Below are 26,029 nucleotides of genomic sequence, written 5' to 3'. Positions count from 1 at the left end.
GACATTGCTTTGTGGATCCAGAACTGGCTTGCCCACGGAAGGCAAAGAGTAGTTGTAGACGGGTCATATTCTGCATGGAGGTCAGTGACCCGTGGTGTGCCTCAGGGATCTGTTCTGGGACCCTTACTCTTCTTGATTTTTATAAATGACCTGGATGGTAAAGTAGTGGGATGGGTTAGTAAGTTTGCTGATGACACAAAGGTTGGGGGTGTTGTGGATAGTGTGGAGGGCTGTCAGAGGTTGCAGCGGGACATTGATAGGATGCAAAACTGGGCTGAGAAGTGGCAAATGGAGTTTAACCCAGATAAGTATGATGTTGTTCAGTTTGGTAGGTCAAATATGATGGCAGAATATAGTATTAATGGTAAGACTCTAGGCAGTGTGGATTAGCGGGATCTTGGAGTCCGAATCCATTGGACACTCAAAGCAGATGTGCAGGTTGACTCTGTGGTTAAGAAGTTTAAGCTTGTTTAACCCCCCCAACCAGTTCGATGACTTCTAACCCATTCTGCCTCACCAGATTCACAGCAATGTGTTGACTTTAAACTGTTCACTGAATTGGCCAGTAAGCCATTCAGGAGTAGTGATGGATAGTCATTTGAATACTGATCTTGTTGGAGATACACACATCGTGTGAATAAAAAAGAAGCGGAGCACACTGATCCTTACAGAATGGACATTTAGAACACAAATGGGAAAATAATTCAGTGGTCATCGATCAGACTACACTTGGAATTCTGTGACCAGTTTTGGGCTCATTATCAGTGAAAAGGATGTGCTGGTATTTGAGAGCATCCAGAGGAGGATCACAAGAATGGTCTGGGAATGAAAGGGTTAACATATGCGGAGCATATGATGGCTCTGGGCTTGTACTCACTGGAGTTTAGAAGAATGAGGGGGAAAATCTCATTGAAACTTATTGAACAGTGAAAGGTCTTAATAGACTGGATGTGGAGAGGATGTCTCCTATAATGGGGCATTCGAGGACCAGGGCGCACAACCTTCAGAACAAAGATGGGGAGGTATTCCTTCAGCGAGACGGTGGTAAATCTGTGGAATTCATTGCTACAGATGGCTGTGGAGGCCAGGTCATTGGGTTTATTTAATGCAGAGTTTGATAGGTTCTCGATTAGTAAAAGCATCAAAGGTTACAGGGAGAAGGCAACAGAATGAGGTTGAGAGGGCATATAATTCAGCCATGATGGAATGGTGGACCAGGCCCCATGGTGCAAATGGCCAAATTCTGTTCCTATCTTTTCTCGTCAGTCAGTTTAAGTAGCCCATAATAGATAATTTTAGATGAATATATGATCTCCGATTGAGCAAAACTAGCCCGATAATCCTTCAAACATTAAAACAGCTTTATTTATTGACTGCCGAATTTCGCACGGTACAAAATAGAATTTACATTATATTAAATTAATATTATTCAGATAATTTGAGCAAAGGTTATTCCCTGCCGTACAGCCAATGGCTGCTATTTTTCACGTTGTACCGATGTGGATTCGCAGAAAAATCTTTTACTCGATTCAAGTCATTATATTTATGATGCTTAAGAGAAGTGCCTTGAGAAAAAAAATTCATAATAATTGAATAGATTCAAAAATCAATAGGCACGTCAATCCACTTTGTACGTGTGTGGTGTAAGAGATGAGAGTTGTGGACAAGCTTAAGGCTTGCCAGAGTTTAAAGTCCACCGTGGGAGAAGTGTCCACATGGGTTTGGTGAGGTCCGAGGGGGGTTGGATTGTGCCTTACAAGGTACCCAAGATGCATAAGTCATCCAAGCTTCCAAATCACCCCCAGTTCCATCAGCAGATATTGGTTACGTTAGCTAACTTGGGTTATGTTCCATCAAAAAGAACACAATATGGAATATGTGTTTCAAGAGTTCCTACCTCACATCAGTTACAGTTAATGTTGATTCGACCAAGGTAATTAACCAATAGTTCCTTAAATGAAAAAACTAATTCAGGTCTTTATCACTGCCATTGATTTTCAAACTGTTTAGTTAGGATCCTCTGCATTAGAAGGTTGAATCTCACTGCCACCACGCAATCTCAGGTTGACAAGGATGGTAGAATTTTGCTTAATGCCATAAGATTGCAGTGTACGTTCATCTTCAAGCGGCATTGATTGAAAGGTTAAGTAGTACTGGCTTCGCCGGATTCGCTCCAGGGATTCAATTTTATCTTTTAAACTTGAAACCTTGTCACTTGGCAAAACCTGGATTGTCAGGTTACGCCCGTTTATTCGGACAATTACACTCAGGGTGACCAGCTGGATTTCTGCATCAAAGAAGATCTTGGCATCCAGCAAGGTGATCCTATCCTCCAGAATGGTGTCTTTGAATAGCAGGCATTGCTGAAGAGCTGGGATGTTCCACTTTTCCTGGATGCCGCGTTTAATCTCAGAGACCTTGTTGTAAATGCTGGCATTTTGCTGTAACGGGTTACAATTCAGGGTCGTCACCGTGACTCGGAATGTCTTCACTGGCTGAGGTAGACAAAACAAAAATGGGCAGAGGTAAAATATGTTCATTTTATACTTCATAGGCAACAGAAAACAAAAGAGGGAGATGGGAAACGACAACTTGAAAGGTAGTTATGGGTGTCGTTAGTGTGCAAAACTACACTTGCACCAAGAGCACTCTGTGGAATAAATTGTGGAGGCTGAAGTGAGGGTGGATGCGTGCCATGGGAATGCGAGCTAGGACAGTGTAGAATAGGCTGTCATGGTCTCAATCAGCAGACAACGCTGATTTGCTGTTCATTTGGAGCTCCATACTCCACTATTTGGCCTGTCACCAAAAACACCTGCAAATTTCGACAGAGCATTCTAGCTGACTGCATCACCGTCTGGTATGGGCGGTGTGGGGGAGGGGAGCTACTGCACAGGATTAGGTAACCAGCACAGAGTTGTAAAATTAGTCCGCTCCATCGTGCGCACTAGCCTTCGTAGTATCCAGGACATCTTCAAGGAACGATGCCTCAGAAGTGTGGCGTCCTTCATTAAAGACCCCCCCCTCCCCAGGACATGCCCTCTTGTCATTGCTACCATCAGAGTGGAGGTACAGAAGCCTGAAGGTCACACCCAACAACTTCTTCCTGTCTGAATGGACATTGAAACCACAAACACTACACCACAACTTCTTTTTTGCACTACTTACTTAATTCAACTATTTAAGATATAATATATGCACACACATAATGTAGTTCATATTTTCACTATTATGTACTGCATTGCCGCAAAGATAACAAATTTCATGACATGTGCCTATGATATTAAAACTAGTTCTCATTAATGTTACACAGCTGAAGATACAACCAAAAAAGGAACCCACTTTGGTGTGATCATCAAGTTACAGGTTAGATACTTGTTAATTTCACTTGCTGTAACTCAGTTTTTCTGTTGAATTTTATAGTCATTTCTACCAGTCGTGGTCAAGCAGCTGAATGAATCGAACACAAAGAGTACGAGAAAAAGAAATCAACCAAAACTGAACTTTTTTGGCTTGATCTGGGTTAAAGATTAATCAGATGACCTACAGCCAATGATACTGGAATACAATCTTTAAATTGGTAAGGGTGAATAAACTTCGAGCGTTCTATCAGCAATAACTCTCCCAAGAGACCCACCATTGCAAGGAAGAGCCCCCTTGCCAGAGGCTGGGCGAAGAAAGAATCGATCATCTGGGCCAATGGAGATCCCCCATTTCAGTGTTACAAATTGGAAAAGTGGCCTGAGTGAGTATTGGTACCAAGGAAGCAGTAGACTTTATGTTCTAAGCTGTTGGTCTGGGATCAACATAGTTACATTGTTGTTTGTACAGAGACAATAAAGTGCAAGATTAGATTATTTATGAGTTGCGTAGTTTATTTCTTAACCTAGTTCCATTGACGAACAGGCAACAACACTACCATGTGGTATGTGCCTGCCTCGTTTAAAGGTAAACACAAAGTTAGACCCGCATTCCCAGACTCCCGGGTCTTCCTTTGAATTAGTTTTAAGTTTTGAAGTTGTAGGACATAACAATTCCATTTAGTATCCTCATGGAGAAGTCCACTAGGACAAGTCTGCATACATAATTAAATAGTTTGAAAAATAATAGAATTGATCCTTGCATGGTTTATGTGTGTGCGTGTGTGTGTGTGTGTGTGTGTGTGTGTGCGTGTGTGTGTATGTATGTCAGAACAATTGCTTAAAAGGCTAAAGCAGTCCAGAGTTTGAAATGTCATGTGGCAGGGGTGAGTATATATGAACTTGTTGAGACCATGAGCAGTGTGAGGAGATATCCAGTCAATTTCAACATACAAGAGAAGTTTGGATAGGCACATGGAAAGGAAGGGTATAGGGGGGGGGGGGGGGCGCTATGTTCCCAGTGCAGGTTATTGGGACTAGGTGGTTTAAATTGTTCAGCCTGGATTCGATGGGTCAAAGGGCCTGATTATGTGGTCTTTTCTATGACTTTCTTCTGTAAATTGAGACATAAAATGTCATCCAGTTTGGTGAATCACCCTTTATATTGGTAGGTGGTCACACCAGCAGACCTGGATGAACAGGTGGGATCATGCCGTAAAGAAAATAAATAAATACGTGATATATGCGTCTCATGTTGCTCCATCTCATTGACATAAGCATCATTTTATTCCCAATGTGTTATCTCATTCTCCACAAATGTTCAGTAATGTTGAAAAGATCTGAGCATCTCAGTGGAAACCACTATTTGGAGACATTTAGAGACGGAGTGGGCCATTGATCACCAGCTTTATTTCATTCTGATTCAACCCAAATAATTGTACCTTTAATGAAAACCTAATTCAAAAGTTTTTATGAGACTTCCTGTTGGCAGTGGATGGATTAACAGCTTTGTACAGCCGCTCCTAGTTTACTTTACTTTTCCTACTTTCCAACCTGATCTGACACTATGACTACGAGAACTGCTGAAAGTAATAAAAGAAGAAGATTCTTCTACAGTTTTGCATTCTATTATTGAATTGATGCAAAACCACAGAAAGGAAACCTCCGAGGAATTGCAGTGATTCAGAAAAGAATCCTCCAAGAGTTTCAACAACTTGGCTTTAAAATTAAGCAATTAAGCACAAAACTGGATTCTATGCAAGAAATCCTAACTGAGCACGATAAACGAATAAAAGAGAATGAAGAAACCCTGTCGATTCTGGATGAGAAAATGGACGACCTGCAAAAGCTTTATGAAAAACAATCCAAGGTTAACAACGAACTAAGACAGAAGATTATTGATTTAGAAAACAGAAGTGGAAGGAATAACATATGAATTCTTGGTCTTGAAGAGTTAACTGAAGGCGATTGTCCTACGGAATTTTTTGCAAACCTTCTGGTTCAGATATTTCCTGATATTTTCAATTCGACACCAATGATCGACTGAGCGCATAGAATACCTGGGAACAGAATATTTACAAGCAAACCTCATTCAGTGCTAATCGCTTTTCATGAGTTTCAAACAAAGGACCGTATAATTCGTGAATCTCGTTGGAAAGGTATGATTGACTTTGATGGAAAAATGATTAGAATCGTTGAAGATTTTTCAGCAGATATTATAAGGGAACATGCTAAGTTCAAAAACGTCATATTAGAGTTCCACAAAAAAGATTTAGTTGCAGTGGGTCCAAACTTCTTCACTGGCTAAGATGCACAAGACAAGACAAGAAATCATAAGTTTTGATCTTCTACTTTGGAGATGAGACACGACAAGAGAATGAGTGGCCCTGTGCCGATATTCACATGAGCTCTTAGAGTGTCATGGTGAGTGGGGTGACTGTTGACATATGCACTGGAAGCATTGGCTGGAACAAGGCACGACAGACTGTCAAGGCGCCATTCACCAGACTGCTCGACAGATGCTGCCAATTTGGCATTCAGCTCTCCACACTCTTAATGTTGCACGGTTGAAGATGCATTAAATAGAAGGAAGGAGCTCACTTCTGTCTTGGTTAGAAGGATCACCAAGTCAACACTGGGTAAATACTGTTAGATTTCAGTGGACAAGACCTTGGGAAGACAACACAAACAAACACTAGAACCAGGAGGCCTGGTGGCAGACTGTACCTCTTGGCCTCAATTCTCCTTTCCTCACACTCTCAGATATTGTCCTTGATCATGTGTATTCCCAAACACTAAAAAAATTGTTCAGGTCAAAGAACATGTTGCAGTGCATACAAAACTGTTTATCACTCATGTGCCTTCTTCTCTAGGCTTTTGTTTAGCTCAATTAGAACATAGAACATAGAAATCTACAGCACATTATAGGCCCTTTGGCCCACAATGTCATGCCAACCATGTAACCTACTCTAGAAACCACCAAGAATTTCCTTACCGCATAGACCTCTATTTCTCTAAGCTCCATGTACCTATCTAAGAGTCTCTTAAAAGACTCTGTTGTATCCTGCTCTACCACCTTCACTGGCAGTGCATTCCATGCTCCCACCACGCTCTGTGTGAAAAACTTACCTTTGACATCACCCTTGTACCTACTTCCAAGCACCTTAAAACTATGCTCCCTCGTGTTAGCCATTCCAGCCCAGGGAAAAAAGCCTCTGGCTATCAACATGATCAATGCCTCTCATCATCTTATACACCTCTATCAGGTCACCTCTCATCTTGCGTCACTCCAAGGAGAAAAGCCCAAGTTCAGTCAACCTATTCTCATAGGCCGCGCTCTTCAATCCAAGCGACATCCTTGTAAATCTCCTCTGCACTCTCTCTATAGTTTCCACATCCTTCCTGTAGTGAGGTGACTAGAACTGAGCAAAGTCCTCCAAATGGGATCTAACTAAGGTCTTATATCGCTGTAACATTATCTCACAGCTCTTGAACTCAATCCCACGGTTGGTGAATGCCAACACACCATACACCTTCTTAACAAGACTGTCAAACTGCACCGCAGCTTTAAGTATCCTATGGACATGGACCCCAAGATCTCACCGATCCTCCACACTGTCAAGAGTCCTACCACTGATATTATATACTGTCTTCAAATTTGACCTACCAAAATGAACCACTTCACATTTATCTGGGTTGAACTCCATCTGTCACTTCTCAGCCCAGTTCTGCATTCTATCAATGTCATGCTGTAACCATTGACAACACTCCGGACTATCCACTACACCACCAACTTTCGGGTCTGTGACGAGAATACACAAAGATAAGATGTTAGCTGTCCTGTGTGATCAGCAGTTGGTCTGCCACCTGTCTTCAGGAGAGAGAGAGAGATAAGGAAAACAATGGCGCAGCATTTGGAGATGTGTAATGAAGGGGAAGGAGAGCTGTCAGGAGCGGCTCCTCCTTTGAACCCTGAACTGTTTGAAGTGATGGACAGGCGATACCCCAGCAGGGGGATAAAAAGGGACAGATTCGCTAAGGCAGGACACACACGATACCCCGAGGTAACGAGACCCTGGAAGCGGTGCGCCTCTCACAAGTCGGTGGGAAGCTCTTGGACGGCTGATCGCGGGATCAGCCTTAGACGCTCAGGGTGGAAAGGCACGATCGGCGAGAACCTGGTGTGTGTCCACCCTTGCCTGGGTGCCAGGTTCAGCGCAGAGAAACGGTCGTATCTGGAAACGGAGCGGTCATGGTCGGTGACCTCAGATGATATCACAAAGGGCTCGCCCGAAAATTGACTGCAAAGGTCTGTGTGGAAGCTGTGTTGAATATTCATTCGTTTTGCTCTCTCTCCTCCCCCCCATTGTCCATCGCCATGACAACGATTACTGTGAACTGAACTAAATTGAACTAGACTGTGTCACTTTGAAACTGGTCATTTACCCCTAAACAACGATAGAGCTTGATTAATCTTGTTATCTTAATTCTGTGTACATGTGTGTTTATCATTGCTGAACTGTTGCATTTATTATCCTTTTTTGATTAGAGTACTGTGTTGCTTGTTTCTTTAATAAAACTTTCTTAGTTCTAGTAATCCAGACGCCAACTGAGTGATCCATTTCTGCTGGTTTGGCAACCCAGTTATGGGGTACGTAACAGGTCCAACCAGTGTTCAGAACTGCAGCATGGAAGGTCAAGGTTGTGACTTTCAGCACTATGGACAGAAAATGAACCTGAAGGACAACACAAAGGCCTGTGACAGACTGCACCTTCTCCCATGGCCAGGGCAATCTGGGATATCTGTCAACAGCTAGGCATTGGTGCGGTGGAAGAAGTGGGCAAGTAAATGTCTTTCCACATTCATCATTTCCTTAAACCAGTTACCTGGACATTCCATGCCCTGACACTAGAGACACAAGGTATTCTTAGGCACTTCCTGGCTTCATTTTCCATCACGTCCCAGCCATCTGATGAAGCCACGTTTCCAGTTGGATTAGCAGGGTCAAGAATTATTGGTCTGAAAAATAAAACCATTTCAACAAAGACCTCGTAAGTTCAACAGCTCGACATCCATCTCATTGAAAATGTCATGGAGTTGCTGTATATGCCATTTGTTTTCAAAGTACGCATACACCAAGAAGTACTGATGGAAAATTTAATACTTTTTGACCAAGCCCCTCAAGTTCAGTTCAGGACTAAAATACCTGCCCACCCCTGGAAACCACAGAACAAGATGCTATTGACTGGCTGGCAAGACCAGGGTTTGTTGCCCATCGTGGTGTGAAGGGGATTAGTCAAAACTACTAAGTTTGACCTAATATTCTTCCCTGTTCATCAGGAAACCAGTAGACTTCTCAGTTGTCCTATTGTCTTTCAGGTTTAACCTAGACTCCAATGGAGGCAACAACACTGAAGTACAGCAAATGGCGTCCTCAATTACAAGCTCTTTTCCCTCATGTCACTGGCTGTACTGGAAGTGAGTTTTATCCACCATTTGTAAAATCCTGCACGTGAGGACACCAAGGACCAGGGTTTTTTGATGGTGTGATTCACGATGGGTTTCAATACCTCAGAAGCCAATTCCTGTGTTGAAACTCCGTGCAGCTATCTGTATCTCTGCAACTATTAACCAGTATTTTTCTATATGTCTTGTGAGGAGGAAATGCAATTTGAGCAGTAATAAAATCTGAGTGATAATGGACAAACTCATTGATACAAAGAAGTAACATTAGAGTGAATAACATATGAAGAATTCCATAAAGTGGAGGTAAGGTTGTTTTTGTAAGTTTTTTTACAGGAAAAGGGGGATTTGGGGACTGATGTTCTTGTTCCATTTTGTGTGGAAGGAGGGGGGCTTTGGTGATCGAGGATCGTGTAGCCTTTCTTTTTTGTGCAGGGGGTTGGGGTTGCTGTTTCTCTCTGAAATGACTTCTATGGTTTTTCCTTGTTTCATAGCTACCTGGAAAAGAAAAATCTTAGAATTGTATAATGCATATGTCCTTTAAAAAAATGAACCTTTGAACCTTGCAACACACACAAACTGCTGGAGGAATTCAGCAGGCCAGGCTACGGAAAAGAGTACAGTCGAACTGTTGGGCCGAGACTCTTCAGCAGGACTGGAGAAAAAAACGATGAAGAGTAGAGTTAAAAGTTGGGGGAGGGGAGGGAGAAACACAAGGTGAAAGGTGAAACCAGGAGGTGGGAGGGTGAAGTTGATTGGAGCTGGGAAGTTGACTGGTGAAAGAGAAACAGGGCTGCAGAAGGCAGAATCTAATAGGAGAGGACAGCAGGCCATGGAAGAAAGAAAAGAGGGGAGGAACACCAGAGGGAGGTGATGGGCAGACAAGGAGAAAGGGTGAGAGAGGGGAAAGGGGATGGGGAATGGTGAGGGATGGAGGACCATTACCTTAAGTTTTAGAAATTGATGTTCATTCCATCAGGTTGAAGACTACCCAGACAGAATATAAGGTGTTGTTCCTCCAACCTGAGTGTGGCCTCATTGCAACAGTAAAGGAGGTCATGGATAGACATATCAGATTGGGAATGTGAAGTGGAATTAAAATGGGTGGGTACCGGGAGATCCTGCTTTTTCTGGCGGAAGGGGTTTAGCTGTTCGGCAAAGCAATCTCCCAATCTTGAACCCTTTTAGGTGACTGAAAGGATTACCACTGGTGGAAAAGGAACGGAAGGGGGACTGGCTCACTGGCTAGGAGAGGTTGTAGATGCAGGGTGTGGTGCGGTGGTGGAGGGTAGGTTGTGGTGTTGGTGAGAAGTGAAAATGAAGGTGACGGTTTGGAATTTAATCACTTCAACAAGGTGAGACAATGCCGGCTACTTTAGAATTGAGGAACATTTGAAGTGCATTGAAGCATCTTTTATTATGATATGATTATTTTTTTCTCTCTGTTAGAACTGTCTGTACAGGAATTTGAAAGGGAACATTAACTAAAATAAAAATGTAGCTTTAATTATCAGTGTGAATTGTGGTCATGCATCTTACCTCCTGTCACGAAGTTTATTGTTTAAAAATTCTGCCAAGGATCCATTAGTGACATCGTAGTAGTCAGTCCAGTAGATGCAGAGTTCCCGATATCTGCAGATCAATTCCAGGACTGTGCGGAATCCTTCAGCCGTGTCAAAACTCTCCTTGCGATTACCTTGTTCCCAGGCATGGATAGTTAATAACTCTAGGGCATACTTTGGTGGCAGTCGTGCTCCAGCTCTCAACTCTGACTTCCGTGGCTTCACATACTAGAGAAAGTTATTGACAAAAATAAATAAATAAATGATGTTAAATATACTCCCTCCGATCCTGTATTTTTGTCTCTACATTTTAATCCTTTGTTATTTGTCTTGAGGAAGATACATGCTTTGGGCACACCCAGATCAACAATGACATGAAAATATCCATTCAACAATCCTTGTGTAACCCTTAATCCAATATTTCCATCACTCAAACTGCTACATCTAAAATTAATTTTCCTCATAAATATATCCTGAGGCTCAGGCTGCCATCTACAGATCTTTGAGGACCTAACCTAGTCCCAACATATTGATGTAGCTATAAAGAAGGCAAGACAGCGGCTAAATTTCATTAGGAGTTTGTCATCTAATACACTCAATAACTTCTACAGATGCACTGTGGAGAGCATTCCGACTGGCTGCATCACCATCTGATATGGGTGTGGGGCTACTACACAGGATCAAAGTAAGATGCAGAGAGTTATAAAATTAGTTAGCGCCATCATGGTCACTTGCTTCCGTAGTATCCAAGACATCTTCAAGGAGCAGTGCCTCAGAAAGGTGACGTCCATCATTAAGGACCCCCACCACGCAGAACATGTCCTCTTCTCATTGTTACCATCAGGAAGGAGGTACAGAATCCTGAAGGCACACTCTCAGTGATTCAGGAACAGTATCTTCCCCTCTACTGCCCAATTTCTAAATGGACATTGAACCCAGGAACACTACCTCACTAACAAGAGAAAATCTACTGATGCTGCAAATCCAAGCGGTCTACTGGAGGGACTCAGCTGGTAAGGCAGCATCTATGGAAAAGTGTATGGTTGACGTTTCCGGCTGAGACCTTTCATCAGGACTAGCAAAAAAAAGATGAGGAGTCAGAGTTAGAAGCTGGGGGGAGGGGAGGAAAAAACACAAGATGATAGGAGGGGAAGAGGGGTGAAGTGGAGCTGAGAAATTGATTAGTGAAAGAAATACAGAGCAGGAGAAGGGGGAATCTAATGGAAGAAAGAAAAGGGAGGGGGTAGCACCAGAGGGAGGTGATGGGAAAGCAAGGAGATAAGGTGAGAGAGGGACTGGGGAATGGTGAAGGAGGAGGGGGACATTACCTCACTACTTTTCTTTCTGATTTTTGACTTGGCCTCCACAGGAGAGCCTCTGAAGAAAGTGGAAGCTGGATATTAAACAAGCTGTCTGTTTATATTGGTATTAGAAAGATTCAGAATGATGCTGTTCTCCAGTAACTTACCAGTATGTACCAATATTTCAGCAGGCGGATCAAATCTTTGACTTTTGAAGTATACTTCTTCACAAATGCTCTCTGAAGTTCAGTAAAGCAGGGAGAAAATTCACCATCTGTGCTCCTGTTTTTGCTTAGAAATCTGATCAATTCACAATGTGCTTCATTTGCGTTGTACTGTCCCTCTGTAAGGAGTAAAATGGTTAACGAGCAACATTTCTGATGACAATCACAGTGCAGTTAATATATCTGAAACCAGGCAGGCGATGCATAGTGCTGCACTGTATTGTTGCCATCCAGTTTAGTAAATCTCATGATTTATAATCCAAAGGTTCTCAAATTTTTTTAGCTAGCTTGCATAGCGTTCCTCAAGGGACAAGGAGGTAACTCAGCCCAAGCTGCTAACTATTGTCATTTAACATATGGCACACAGTTCTGGTCACCCCGCTATAGGAAGGACGTTGAGGCTTCGGAGAGGATGCAAAAGAGGTTTACCAGGATGCTGCCGGGTTTGGAGGATGTGCTCTCACGAGAGGCTGGATGAACTTGGGTTGTTTTCTCTGGAGTGTCGGAGGCGGACGGGAAATCTGATAGAGGTTTACAAGCTTAAGAGAGCCACAGACAGAGTAGTCAGGGGGTATCTGTTTCCCAGGGTTGAAATGTCTATAATAGTAGAGGGCATGCATCGGAGGTGAGAGGAGGTTATTCGGGAATTTCCCACAGCTCAATCAGTGGCAGGGGCAGGTTTCTCGCAGGTCGGCAACGCATGTTCAAAGTACAGAAGGGACAAGCGGGGGCAACCATTGTCAGGGCAGCAATTGTCGGGGCAGCCATTGTTGGGATTAGGCTAGTGGTGAATGTAGGAGAGTCAGGCGCTGGCTCAAAGGAGACTTCGGATTGAAAGAGGAGTTGGCTCTGGGTGAGTTTCTGTTCAGGTTCCTCTTTTTCCTCTGGCTGTACCTAGTGTAGTGAATGGCTGTTGTGTGTTCTTCATGCTGATTGGATGTTGAGTCCTGGGAGACCCAGAGTCTCCCAGGGTTCTACACCTACATGCAGTGCATCCAGCTGCGGCTCCTGGAAGACCGTGTTAGGGAACTGGAGCAGCAGCTTGGTGACCTTTGGCTTGTACGGGAGAGTGAGGAGATAATCGATCAGAGTTACAGGGAAGTAGTCACCCCGAAGTTGCAGGAGGCGAGAGTTGAGGAACAGATCTGTGGGTGAAAATGCCTTGTTAATGAGAGAGGTCAGAGGAGAATGGCCAGACTGGTTCAAGCTGACAGGAAGGTGACAGTAACTCAAATAAACACACATTACAATAGTGGTGTGCAGAACAGCATCCCTGAACGCACAACTCAACGAACGTTGAAGTAGATGAGCTACAGCAGGAGGCACCTAATAAAGTGGCCACCGAGTGTGTTCTTCCTGAGTAAAGGTAGCAATAACTAAATATAGAACTCAATTGTCCCATGATCTGAGCCATGAACCAGAAAAGAGACACTGAAGGGAGAAAATCAAACAAGCTCCACTCTTCCCATCCTTCCAGAGCAGTATTTCCCAACCTTTTTTAATGCCATAGACTCTAAGCAATAACCAAGGGGTCCATGGACCACAGGTTGAGGACAATTGTTCTAGAGCTTACACAAAGATTAAAGTTACCTTTCAGATTTAATAATACTTATAAACATAGGTGAGATAACATTGCTGCAAGTTCTTACTTAATGCATCATAGGTCGGCAGAACATCAAATGACACACTCTCTGAAGACTTCTTTGATTTCAACTCAAAGCTCAGAGATTTTGGTGGGATGCTGCTTTGCTTTGTTGAGGTGATAGTAATATCACGGATCTCATAGGCAATGCTTCTGGAGCATTCTTCCAGAATTTGCTGAATTCCCTCGAGAATTTCAAGCCTGGTGTCTCTCTGGTCCTGGAAACTTTTGAAGCAACTGAGAAAGACGACAAGATCTGCATCTGAGTTCTGTTTTACGGCTGTACCTTTCCCCGATGACCCACCCTGTCAAAAACAATAATGTTTAATTATTTCTGATTATTACAATGAGTGGCAGACAGTTCCATTCCAGATATATGATGCAAACAAATGACCTCCATTTATTAGCTTCACTATTGATAGTCATGGGATTACAGTCCATTTACATTGTTACTTTGTTTTCACAATTACACACAGTGGCTATTTTTTCAGCTGCTTTCCATCCAAATATTCCCCTTTTCCAGAAATCATCAATCAGATGGGATGTCCACAATTTTTTCCCGAAGTAGATATTCTATGCGTATGATCATAAATGATCACTGACAGCAGGTTATTGTACTTTATTGGCAAAACATCCAGCCTCATACTCACTGAAGATACAGTTTTTATATTAAAAAAAAGTAAAACAGGAGCGGGAAGACCTGTGCTGATAACTCCATCCTGAATCTGTGGAATGCTCTGCCACAGACTGCAGTGGAGGCCAAATCCGCGGGGATATTTAAAGCAGAAGTTGATAGTTTCCTGATCGGGCTGGGCATCAAAGGATATGACCTGAAGGCAGGTGTATGGGGTTTTGAGTGGAATACAGTATCAGCCATGATGGAATGGAGGAGCAGATTCGATGGGCTGAATGGCCTAATTCTGCTCCTATGTCTTACGGTATTATGGTCCCTGCAACCAGCACTAAGTGATTCTGCTGGAAGATCTCAGTCAGCGCTGAGAGAATCACTATTGATTGCTCGGAGTAGGGCTACAAAGTTTGAAGATACGAATTTGCAGATAGCGTGTCGGCTAATGAAAATACAAAATGTAGAGGCAGCTCGAAGGGCCCATTGGGAACCTGATCCTGTGAAGGTTCAAGCAATGTTGAGACAGGGCAATGATCCTACTGTGGGGCTGGGAGATGGGGATACCAGGCTGGATGATGAAAATGAGGGGGACAGGGAAGAGTGAACACCTCTGCTTAATCCTTGTGATGATCGCATTCTCCCTTGTGAGTGCAAAACAGTAGGGACCAGGCCAGTGATTACACGTTTCCACACCAGCCACGGGGGGCATCGGCACACTGCTTCTTCCTCTCAGGGGGTGGGGCCAAGGAGGAGGCTCAGGAATGTGTGAGGGATGGTGTAATGGACACCTTCGACACATCACAGCTCAGAGAATTCTACGACGAGGAATTAGCAAGTTTAGAGGAAAGATAGAGACAAAAGACTGGGGAGCCCTTGGCTGCATAAAGGTTATTGAGAATATGGGAAGAGGGGGTACCAGAGGGAACCTATCTAACGAAGAGATGGGTGCCTTAAGAAGCCTGTCGTCCCAACATGCAATTGATAATGCCCTGAGAACATGGCATGCTTCTCCTGAGCATGATGCATCACCATGGATTTGAGTAACAGCAGCAGTTCAACTTGGGTATCCCACTCTTACTGAATGGAATTTAAACCCCAAAAGGAGTGGAGCACAGTAGACAAGGCAACTACACTTCTATGCCAGTGGACTCTTATCAGACCAGAGGATATTGAATTAACTTCTGGAATGTTAGGACACATGGTTACCGAGACAGTTTTCTCAATAAAAGGGCTACTGCTGTCTTTAATAGCACCAGCAGCTGGTCATCCTATAAGTAGAGCGATTCAATTATTACAGGTGTCGAAAATGTAGAAGAGGGTGCCCATAGCCAGGTGCAGAGGTTAATTGGCAGACCACAGTATGTGTGCCTGCAGACAGAGTGATCAGCAGCACTGGGGCTCCACAGGGGACTGTCTTGTCTCCCTTTCTCTTCACCATTTACACCTCGGACTTCAAATACTGCACAGTCTTGTCATCTTCAGAAGTTTTCAGATGACTCTGCCATACTTGGATGCATCAGCAAGGGAGCTGAGGCTGAGTACAGGGCTACGGTAGGAGACTTTGTCACATGGTGTGAGCAGAATTATCTGCAGCTTAATGTGAAAAAGACTAAGGAGCTGGTGGTAGACCTGAGGAGAGCTAAGGTACCAATGACCCCTGTTTCCATCCAGGGGGTCAGTATGGACATGGCGGAGGATTACAAATACCTGGCAATACAAATTGACAATAAACTGGACTGGTCAAAGAACACTGAGGCTGTCTACAAGAAGGGGCAGAGCCATCTCTATTTCCTGAGGAGACTGAGGTCCTTTAACATCTGCCGGACGATGCTGAGGATGTTCTAGGAGTCTGTGGTGGCCAGTGCTATCATGTTTGCTTTTGTGTGCTGGGGCAGCAGGCTGAGGGTAGCAGACACCAACAGAATCAACAAATTCATTCGTAAGGCCAGTGATGTTGTGGGGATGGAACTGGACTCTCTCACGGTGGTGTCTGAAAAGAGGATGCTGTCTAAGTTCACAGGATCACAAGACAAAGGAGCAGAAGTAGGCCATTTGGCCCATTGAGTCTGCTCCGCAGCTCCCCCATGAGCTAAACTATTCACCCATCTAGTTCCAATTTCTGGCTTTTTCCCCATATCCCTTGATACCCTGACTAATTAGATACCAGTCAATCTACTCTTTAAACACCCTCAATGATCAGGCCTCCACAGCTGTATGTGGCAATGAATTCCACAAATCCACGACCCTCTGGTTAAAAAAAATTCTCCTCATCTCTGTCTTAACTGGATACCTTCTAATTCTAAGACTATGGCCTCTTGTCCTGGACTCACCCACCAAGGGAAACAACCTTTCCACATCTACTCTGTCCAACCCTTTCAACTTTCGAAATGTTTCTATGAGATCCCCTCTCATTCTTCTATACTCTAATGAACACAGTCCAAGAGCCGACAAATGCTCCTCATATGTTAGCCCCTGCATTCCAGGAATCATCCTCGTAAATCCTCTCTGAACTCTCTCCAACATCAGTACATCCTTTTTAAGATAGGGGGCCCAAAACTGCACACACTATTCCAAATGAGGTCTCACCAGTGCCCGATAGAGCCTCATCAACACCTTCTTACTCTTATACACTATTCCTCTTGAAATGAGTGCCAACATAGCATTCACTTTCCTTACTGCCGATCCAACTTGGTGGTTAACCTGTAGGGTATCCTGCACGAGGACCCCCAAGTCCCTTTGCACTTCCAATTTTTGAATTTTCTCCCCATCTAAATAATAATCTGCTCGATTATTTCTTCTTCCCAAATGTACAACCGTACATTTGTCAACGTTGTATCTCATCTGCCATTTCTTTGCCCACTCTCCTAAACTGACTAAGTCTCTCTGCAACCTTTCCGTTTCTTCAACATTTCCTGCTCCTCCACCTATCTTGCTGTCATCCGCAAACCCACAAAACCATTTAATCCATAATCCAAATCATTGATATACATCGTAAAAAGAAGCGGCCCCAACACCGACCCCTGTGGAACACCACTAGTAACCGGCAACCAATCAGAATAGGATCCCTTTATTCCCACCCTTTGCTTTCTGCCTATCAGCCAATGCTCCTCCCATTTCAATATCTTTCCTATAATTCCATGGGCTCTCATCTTATTAAGCAGCCTCATATGCGGCAGCTTATCGAAGGCCTCTTGAAAATCCAAATACACAACATCCTCAGCCTCTCCCTTGTCAAGCTTATTCGAGATTACCTCTAAAAATTCCCATAGGTTGGTGAGGCAGGATCTTCCCTTCATGAAACCACGCTGGCTTCGGCCTATCTTGTCATGCACCTCGAGGTATTTCATAACCTCGTCCTTGCGGATTGACTCCAATATCTTTCCAACTACCGATGTCAGACTAATAGGTCTGTAATTTTCTGTTTGCTGCCTCCTTCCTTTCTTAAATAGCGGAACTACATTTGCAACCTTCCAGTCCTCCGGAACCATGCCAGAGTCTATTGATTCCTGGAAGATCATTTCCAATGCTTCCACAATCTCCAAAGCCACCTCCTTCAGAACCCTTGGTTGCACCTCATCCAGACCAGGATACTTATCTATTCTTAGTCCACTTAGCTTCCCAAGCACTTTCTCTCTAGTAATCTTGACCGTACCTAATTCTATTCCTTGATACCTCTGGCTATCAGGTATACTGCTCATGTCTTCCACTGTGAAGACTGATGCATAATACTCATTCAGTTCCTCCGCCATCTCTTTGTTATCCATTATAATTTCTCCAGCATCATTTTCAACTGGTCCCGTATCTACTCTTGTCACTCTTTTACTCTTCATATATTTAAATAAACTCTTAATATCCTTTTTCATGTTAATAGCCAACTTCCTGTCATAATTCATCTTTTCTTTCCTAATGACTTTCTTAGTTTCCTTCTATAAGTTTTTTAAAGTCTTCCAGTCCTCATTTTTCCCACTAATTTTTGCTTCCTTCTACGCCGTTTCTTTTGCTTTTATATTTGCCTTAACTCTCTCGTTAGCCACATTTGTGCCATTTTTCCATTCATGATTTTCTTTTTTCTTGGAATATATTTTTCCTGCATTTTCCTTATTTCTTGTAGGAATTTCATCCAATTCTGCTCTGCCGTCCCTCCATTTAGCTTACTTTTCCAATCGACTTGGGCAAGTTCCGCTCTCATACCACTTTAATTTTCCCTGTTCCACTGAAATACCGATACACCTGATACCAGCTTCTCCTTTTCAAATTTGAAACTGAACTCAATCACATTATGATCACTACTTCCAAGGGGTTCCTTTACCTCCAGCTCCCTAATTGCCTCAGGTTCGTTACACAGCACCCAATCCAAAACAGCCGGTCCCCTGGTGGGCTTATGGACAAGCTGCTCCAAAAAGCCATCCCGTAGGCATTCTACAAACTCCCTCTCCTGAGATCCACTACCTTCCTGACTTTCTCAATCCACTTTCATATTAAAATTCCCCAGAATTATCTTGACATTTTCCTTCTGACACGCTTTTTCTATTTCCAGCTGCAACTTGTAGCCCACATCCCGGCTGCTGTTTGGAGGCCTGTATATAACAGCTATTAGTGTCTTTTTACCCTTGCCATTTCTTAATTCTACCCATAAGGATTCTACCTCTTCTGATCCTATGTCCCTTCTTTCTATTAATTTGATATCATTACTTACCATCAGGGCCACGCCACCCCTTTTACCTACCATCCTATCTTTCCTATACACTGTGTATCCTTGGATAGTCAGCTCTCAATCACATCCATCATTTAGCCATGACTCGGTGATGGCCACAATGTCATATCTTTTAACCTGTAGCTGTGCAGCAAGGTTGCATGCCATCTTGGACAATGTCTCCCATCCACTACATAATGTACTGGGTGGGCACAGGAGTACATTCAGCCAGAGGCTCATTCCACCGAGATGCGGCACAGAGCGTCATAGGAAGTCATTCCTGCCTGTGGCCATCAAACTTTTCAACTCCTCCCTTGGAGGGTCAGACACCCTGAGCCAATAAGCTGGTCCTGGCATTATTTCATAACTTAGTGGCATAATTTACATATTACTATTTAACTATTTATGGTTTTTATTACTATTTATTATTTATGGTGCAACCGTAATGAAAACCAATTTCCCCCGGGATCAATAAAGTATGACTCTGACTAATTAAACAGATGGAGATTGGGTGATCCTGCACATCCCATAAAGAAATATTTTTAGCGTAGTTTAAAGCTGGTATTCGGAAGGAGTAAGTAAATGGGTTTCCTACCCCTAGCCGCTACGCAATGTGGAAGTACTATCAGGAAGAGCAAGAAGGCGAAACTGTTGAGGGGGAAGGGTCATTATTCAAGTCCTATGCAGACAGAGGTCCTTTTGTCCTCTGCCAGATTCCTCACATTCCATTCATGGTTCCCTGCGAAGGATATTAGTTCGCCAGCAGTGGGAATTGAGGTGTGGTTAGTACATTCGCGCCTCATCGTTGTAGGGAGGGGTTCATTTGACCTGCATCCCTCTTCCCTGTAAATAGTGTGATTGATCTAAAGGTGGAGAAATGCAAGGTGTGGCCACGTGCGCCAGTTATTTTTGTGCGTTTAAAGCCTTGAAGAGATTCTGTGAATGCCTTGAGTCCCAGCCATTTGCTTTTTCCCTATTAGTTGTTCTCTGATAAGTGTTGTTTCTCTTTGAGAAATGAACTGTCTTTTTTAAGTTTTTGCAGTTTCATAGGAAGTTTTAAAGAGGAGTACTACAGCCAGGCTTTGTGATTTTTGTTTTGTTTTTAATCTGTTACTTTGTTTCTTGTTTTCTAAATCTGTTACATGTTTATTGTGTCTTAATATGTTACTTTGTTATTTGTCTCTCCACATCATTGGTTTATGGATGACTCATTTCATACTGGCCGTATGAAATTTGAGTTGAAATTTGGGCAACTTAATTCCTGATATGAGCTGCCCACATTTCAGAGGGAATTGAGCATCTGGAGAGCAATTCTTATAGTTCTACTGTTTTTGTGTTTTCTAAATGTCCAGTGACAATCAGGATAAATATACCTATTCACAGAGAGTGCTGTCTGTATCACTTGCCAGACCCACAAACCTGATTCTACATTACAGGCATGGCTGCTATACAAGGAAGTAAGGGGACTAGGACCTCGTGATTTATAAGGCAGAGTTTGAACTGGGGCTCCAGTGAGCTAGAAGATAATGTGGGAAATTCGGACCCAGTGGGTTTGATGGCAGGGGATAAACTGGTTACTGGTCAGTTAAAAGGCAGTGTTGCCAGGATTTGGTCTGTTCCCTTCCCTTTGTGCAAGGGTATTAATGGCTTGAAACCTGACGGTGGTTGCTGCAAGTGAGGTGAACTGTGTTATAAGGGAGAAGTAGTTCTTTTGGGAAATGTGGAAGTTCTGGATGCTTATCTACTGCAGACCTGAAACAGATTCCATTGGCAAGACAACCTGATTGACTGGTGAGAGCCCATTCACCTGGCCCCTGCAGCCAGCACCATGTGATTCTGCTGCTAATACAGTGCTGCCCATGATGGGTGTCTTAGTCAAGAGAGGAGGAGGGCAAATCTGATCTCTGTCCTTGGGGAACTGGTAGGAGGACAAAGGAGGGGCAAAGCAGATAAAATACAATTTCCAATTCTAAATAATAATTCAACTGATCAATCATATCACAGTGCTGAATTGCATCCTCACGCTTTTCCCTGCCTCAATTTATACCAAAATTGTTTAGCTATCCGATTTTCAAAGTTTTAACATCTCAACCAATCCCAAACCGTAATTTTTTTTTGGATGGGACTAGAAAGATGAAACCAAATTTCAAATTGTCACCATTGGCCACCTCATTATCCAGAAAGCTGAAGTAGAGGCAAGCCATTCCTGAGCTCTATCAGCTGTCCAGGAAGACGATGATAGCTAGGATACCTTGGGAGATTTCCCAATGAGCCAAAACAGATTATAATTTAATGTAGTTCTTTGGCAGAAACTCTATAATACTGCTGTACAACTGTTTGCTGCCAAACTTGTTAACATTTTGGGAAACTTCTTTGACATTCTGGTGTCCTAGAAGAAAACCCATTTTCAACAATTTATCTTCAAATCAGGAGCGAAAAGGGCTGTAAAGTTGGAGATTCAGCCAACACCATTACAGGCACAAACATCCCTACCAATGAGAACATCTTCAAGAGGCAGTTCCTCAAGAAGGTGGCGTCTACCATTAAGGTCCCTCACCATCAGGGACGTGGCCTCTTCTTGTTACTACCATCAGGGAGGTGGTACACATTCAACGTTTTGCCAACAGGTTTTCTCCCTCTGCCATCAAATTTCTGGATTGTTGATGAACCCAAGAACACTGTCTCACTGTTTCTCTTCAGCACTATTTATTTATTTCTTTACTAGTTATAACTTATCGTAATTTTCTCAAGCTTGAACTGCACTGTTACCGCAAAATAACAGATTTCACAATGTATGTCAGTGATATAAACCTGATTCTAATATCATCAAATTCATCTGAAAACAACTCCATTCACAAGGAAATGAATTAAAAGATAAATTAAAATAAGAAATTATTCAAATCACTTGGAGGCACAGTAAACGTTTACATTAAAAGCCAAGCAACTCACCTTAACAGCTCTGACCACTTTAATGTTGGGTTGAGACATAAAACATCGATTCTTTAAAAATACACAGATTCTCTGCACAGCCTGCTTCACCTCAGCATTAAATCCGACTGGCTCCAAGTTTCTTTTGATGAAGTCATCCAGTCTCCTGGGCTCTGTGTAGTACAGCTCCATTGTCGCTGAGCGTATGTTCTTCCTCAGGACTGCGGTCTTATCTCTGCCCCACAGATGCAGTGGATGAGGAGCTGAACTTCTTTATAAACTGGTTGTTAGCTCCACCTTCAAATAATAAAAATTCCGTGTAACGTGGAGATAAGCTTTTCCCAGTGCAATAAGATTTGTACACATCACAGTTCAGTGACTGATCCACCCCTGCACTGCCTCGGGATGTTTTGGAACACAATGGAAATTAGCTCTCCTAAGTTTCATTTCCTTACTGTGCTGTTCCTGTGACTTTCTATTCCTGGTTCCATTAAGATTTTCCTCACTGCACTCTGGTCAGTGGCATTTTTCCTTCATTGATCCACATTTCAAGGGTAATTTTGGTAACTGGAGTAACACAGGGCAAATGCTAAGAAGTCCTATCCCTGAGACCCATATTGCAACCCAAAAAGGAATCAAATCACAAACAAGAGTAAACCTGCAGATGCTGAAAATCCAAAGCAACACACACAAAATGCTGGAGGAACTCAGCAGGCCAAGCAGCATCAATGGAAAAAAGTGCAGTCAATGTTTCGGGCTGAGACTCTTCAGCAGGATGGAGAAAAATAGATCAGAAGTAGACTTAAAAGGTGGGGGAGGAGAGAGAAGCAGAAGGTGAAACTGGGAGGGGGAGGGGTGAAGTAAAGAGCTGGGAAGTCGATTAGTGAAAGAGATACAGTGCTGGAGAAGGGGGAGTCTGATAGTAGGGAACAGAAGGCCATGGAAGAAAGACAAGGGGGTAGGAGCACCAGAGGGAGGCGACGGGCAGGCAAGGAGATAAGGTGAGAGAGAAAAGGGAATGGGGAATGGTGAATCGTGGGGCACATTCCCAGAATTTTTAGAAATGGACGTTCATGCCATCTGGTTGGAGGCTACCTAGACAGAATATAAGGTGCTGTTCCTCCAACCTGAGTGTGGCCTCATCGCGACAGTATAGGTGGCCATGGATTGACATATTGGAATGGGAATGAGAAGTGCAATTAAAATGGGAGATCCCACTTCCACTGGCAGACGAAACAGTCTCCCAGTCTACGTCAGGTCTCACCGATATACAGGAGGCCAGACCTCTGCAATCAGCTGGACCACATGTCACCTCGGGGTTCTGAAAGAAGAAGCTGAAGAGATTGTAGAGGCATTGGTAATGATCTTTTGAGAATCTCTAGAATTTGGAATGGTTCCGGAGGACTGGTAAATTCCAAATTCATTCCGTTCTTTAAGAAGGGTGGGAGGCAGATGAAAGGTAATTATAGCAACACACTCAAAACACTGCTGGAACTCAGCCGGCCAGGCAGCATCTAGGCAAACGAGTATAGTCGACACTTTCAATTGCTGGTCCTTAAACTTTCTCACGTCCTGCAAGGAGCAGAGCATTGCCTGTCTACTGACTACAGAACCTGCCGTCTACAACACCGGCAGGCATGGACGTCTCCAGACCGTGACCCCTGTTGCAGGCCTCAATGGCTCTAACGGTCCTGAGCAGATTCAAAACCCAGAATCCATCGCCATCAAAGCGTGTTCCAACAATCTCAGACACCTTCAAGGTACCAATTGTACATTCTCCAACTCCGACTTTATCCTTGACCAACAGCACCTTCAGGCCAGGACTTTTATGAACTCCACTGGAACCCCCGTCTCCCATTCCCCCACCACCACTCTGCAATCCCCTGTCTCTCTCCCAGCACTTGGGTCCTTGGAGATGCTCTCTCCTTCTTACCCCACTTTCCCTGAACACCCCAACCCACTGCTCTCTGACACGACCAACCCCCTTCCCCCCTCTGATCCAAGCTCTCATCCATACCAGGCCTTCACCGTCCCCTCCGACCTTCCCCCCTCTGAGGCAGAACGTTCTGTCCTCAGTAAGGGTCTCACCACTCCTCTCTCCAATTCCAAACTCACTCCTTCCGAATGTACTGCTCTCCACGCACCCCCGGGCTAATCCTAACCTCACCATCAACATCAAACTCACAGATAAGAGGGGTGCTATAGTAGTTTGGCATTGACCCTTACCTTGCTGAGGCCCAGCGACAACTGTCAAGCACCTCCTCTTACTTACCCCATGGACAGGACCCCACTAAGCACCAGGCCTCAAAGCACTCCATTTCTTTCTGGACACCAGACCCAGCCAGTTTCCTTCCACCACCACTTTCCTCCATCTGGCGGAACATCCTCACTCTCAATAAGTTCTTCTTTGGCTCCTCCCACTTCCTTCAAACAATAGGTTTAGCAAATGGTACTCGCATGGATCCCAGCTATGCCTGCCTTTTTGTCAACTACATGGAACAGTCTATCTTACTACTCTGACGTCTATTCCCCAACTTTTCCTATGCTACATCGACAACTGCATGGGATCTGCTGCCTGCACCCATGCCCAGCTTATTGACATCATCAACTTTGTCTGAAACTTCCACCCTGACCTCAAATTTAACTGGTCCTTTTCCGACACCTCCCTCCCCTCTCTAGATCGCTCTATCTCTGTCTCTGGAGACAGCTTATCAACTGATGTCTATTATAAAACCCGTGACTCTCACAGCTACCTGGACTATACCTCCTCCCACCCTATCACTTGTGAAAATGCCATCACAGTCTCTCAATTCCTCCATCTCCGCTGCATCTGCTCTCAGGATGAGGCTTTTCACTGCAGAGCAACGGAGATCTTGTCCTCCTTCAAAGAAAGGGGCTTCCCTTCCTCCATCTTCATCATCGCTGCCCTGAACAGCACCTCTTCTATTTCGCACAAGTCTGCCATCTCCACATCCTCCCACACCCCTACTAGTCCTCATCTACCACCCCACCAGCCTCCACATCCAGCACATAATCCTCCGTCTTTTCGTCATCACCAACAGGATCCCAAGCACATCTTTTCCTCACCCCTACTTTCTGCTTTCCGCAGGGACAAGTAATTGGGAACACAAATGGAACGTTGCTCTTTGTTGCCAATGCGGTGGAGTATGAAAGAAGGAAATGTCTCCATACAACTCAACGGGGCATTACTGAGGCAATGTGTGGAGTGCTATCTAAATATTTCTTTGGTCTTCTTATTCATGGGAAGAGAGGAAACAGTTTGTAAGCTTGATTCCTGGGATTAAAAGCTGTTTTATGAGAAAAGGCTGAGGGGGTTGGTCATTTCCTCTTTGGAAATTATACCCACTGGAGTTACAGAAAGATGAGAGGTTTTCTCACTGACAGTCTGAGAGGAATCGACAGGACAGATAGTCAACAAATACATGCCTTGTGAGAGAGGGCATATTTTCAAAAATGAGGAGAGAGATGAAGAATGAATGATTATATATCTCAGACCGAGATGGACACATGGTTGTTCTATGGGGAAGTTCATCACAGGTAAAACCGTGCTGACCACTGAGCACGTTTACATGAAATGCTGTCATAGGAAAGCAGCATCCCTCATCAGAGATCCCCATCTCCCAGGACATGCATTCTTTTCGCTTCTGCCATCAGGTAGAAGGCACAAGAGCCTCTGGGCTCCCACCACCAGGTTCAGGAACAGTTACTACCCCCTAACCATTAGTCTCGTGAATAAAATGAAGGGCCTCGTGCTTGCCCCATCATTGAAACCTTCCCACAACCACTGATCTCACTTTTAGGGAATCTTTATCTTATCTCATGTTCTTGTTATTTATTACCATTTATTTATACTGTATTTGCATTTGCACAGTTTGTTGTCTTCTGCACTCTGGTTGGTCTTTCATTAATCCTGTTATAGTTACCATTATATAGACAATTCTGTGGAATTGGGCTGGAAAAGGCAGCAGGTGTCCAAATGGAGTGGAATAAAACAAATCCATTATAAAACTGCTCACATCCCTTTTTTTATATAACAGACATCTGTCCGCTTTATCATTCTGAGAAGTTGGTCTGCACCTGCACTTTGGCTCATTCCTCATACGTTACGTTGTCCCAAACATTCAGCCCACTCCCTCTTCTACTGGAAAATAGAATTTTCCAACCCACTCTCTCTTCTATTGGAAAATAGAATAAAATAGAATAGAGT

The 26,029-nt window shown here is 43.7% G+C and overlaps 1 protein-coding gene across 1 annotated transcript in view; it reads right to left on the bottom strand.

The window, feature by feature from the left end:
* Window positions 1-1,343: 1,343 nt before the first annotated feature.
* The window catches only part of LOC140190728 (2'-5'-oligoadenylate synthase 3-like), a 100,845-nt gene continuing 76,159 nt past the window's right edge, over window positions 1,344-26,029 (bottom strand). The window contains exons 17-22 of the mRNA XM_072247544.1: window positions 21,823-22,064; window positions 13,560-13,857; window positions 11,854-12,029; window positions 10,363-10,613; window positions 8,247-8,379; window positions 1,344-2,495 (exon numbers count right to left, since the gene is read on the bottom strand). Coding sequence (XP_072103645.1) covers window positions 2,007-2,495; window positions 8,247-8,379; window positions 10,363-10,613; window positions 11,854-12,029; window positions 13,560-13,857; window positions 21,823-22,064 — 1,589 coding nt within the window. The 3' untranslated portion in view covers window positions 1,344-2,006. The remainder of the gene's footprint in view (window positions 2,496-8,246; window positions 8,380-10,362; window positions 10,614-11,853; window positions 12,030-13,559; window positions 13,858-21,822; window positions 22,065-26,029) is intronic.

The sequence above is a fragment of the Mobula birostris genome, chromosome 31 (genome assembly GCF_030028105.1).
Source record: "Mobula birostris isolate sMobBir1 chromosome 31, sMobBir1.hap1, whole genome shotgun sequence".
Taxonomy (NCBI): Eukaryota; Metazoa; Chordata; class Chondrichthyes; order Myliobatiformes; family Myliobatidae; genus Mobula; species Mobula birostris.
Note: the sequence above shows the minus strand (reverse complement) of the source record. Positions and strands in the feature narration are given on the sequence as shown.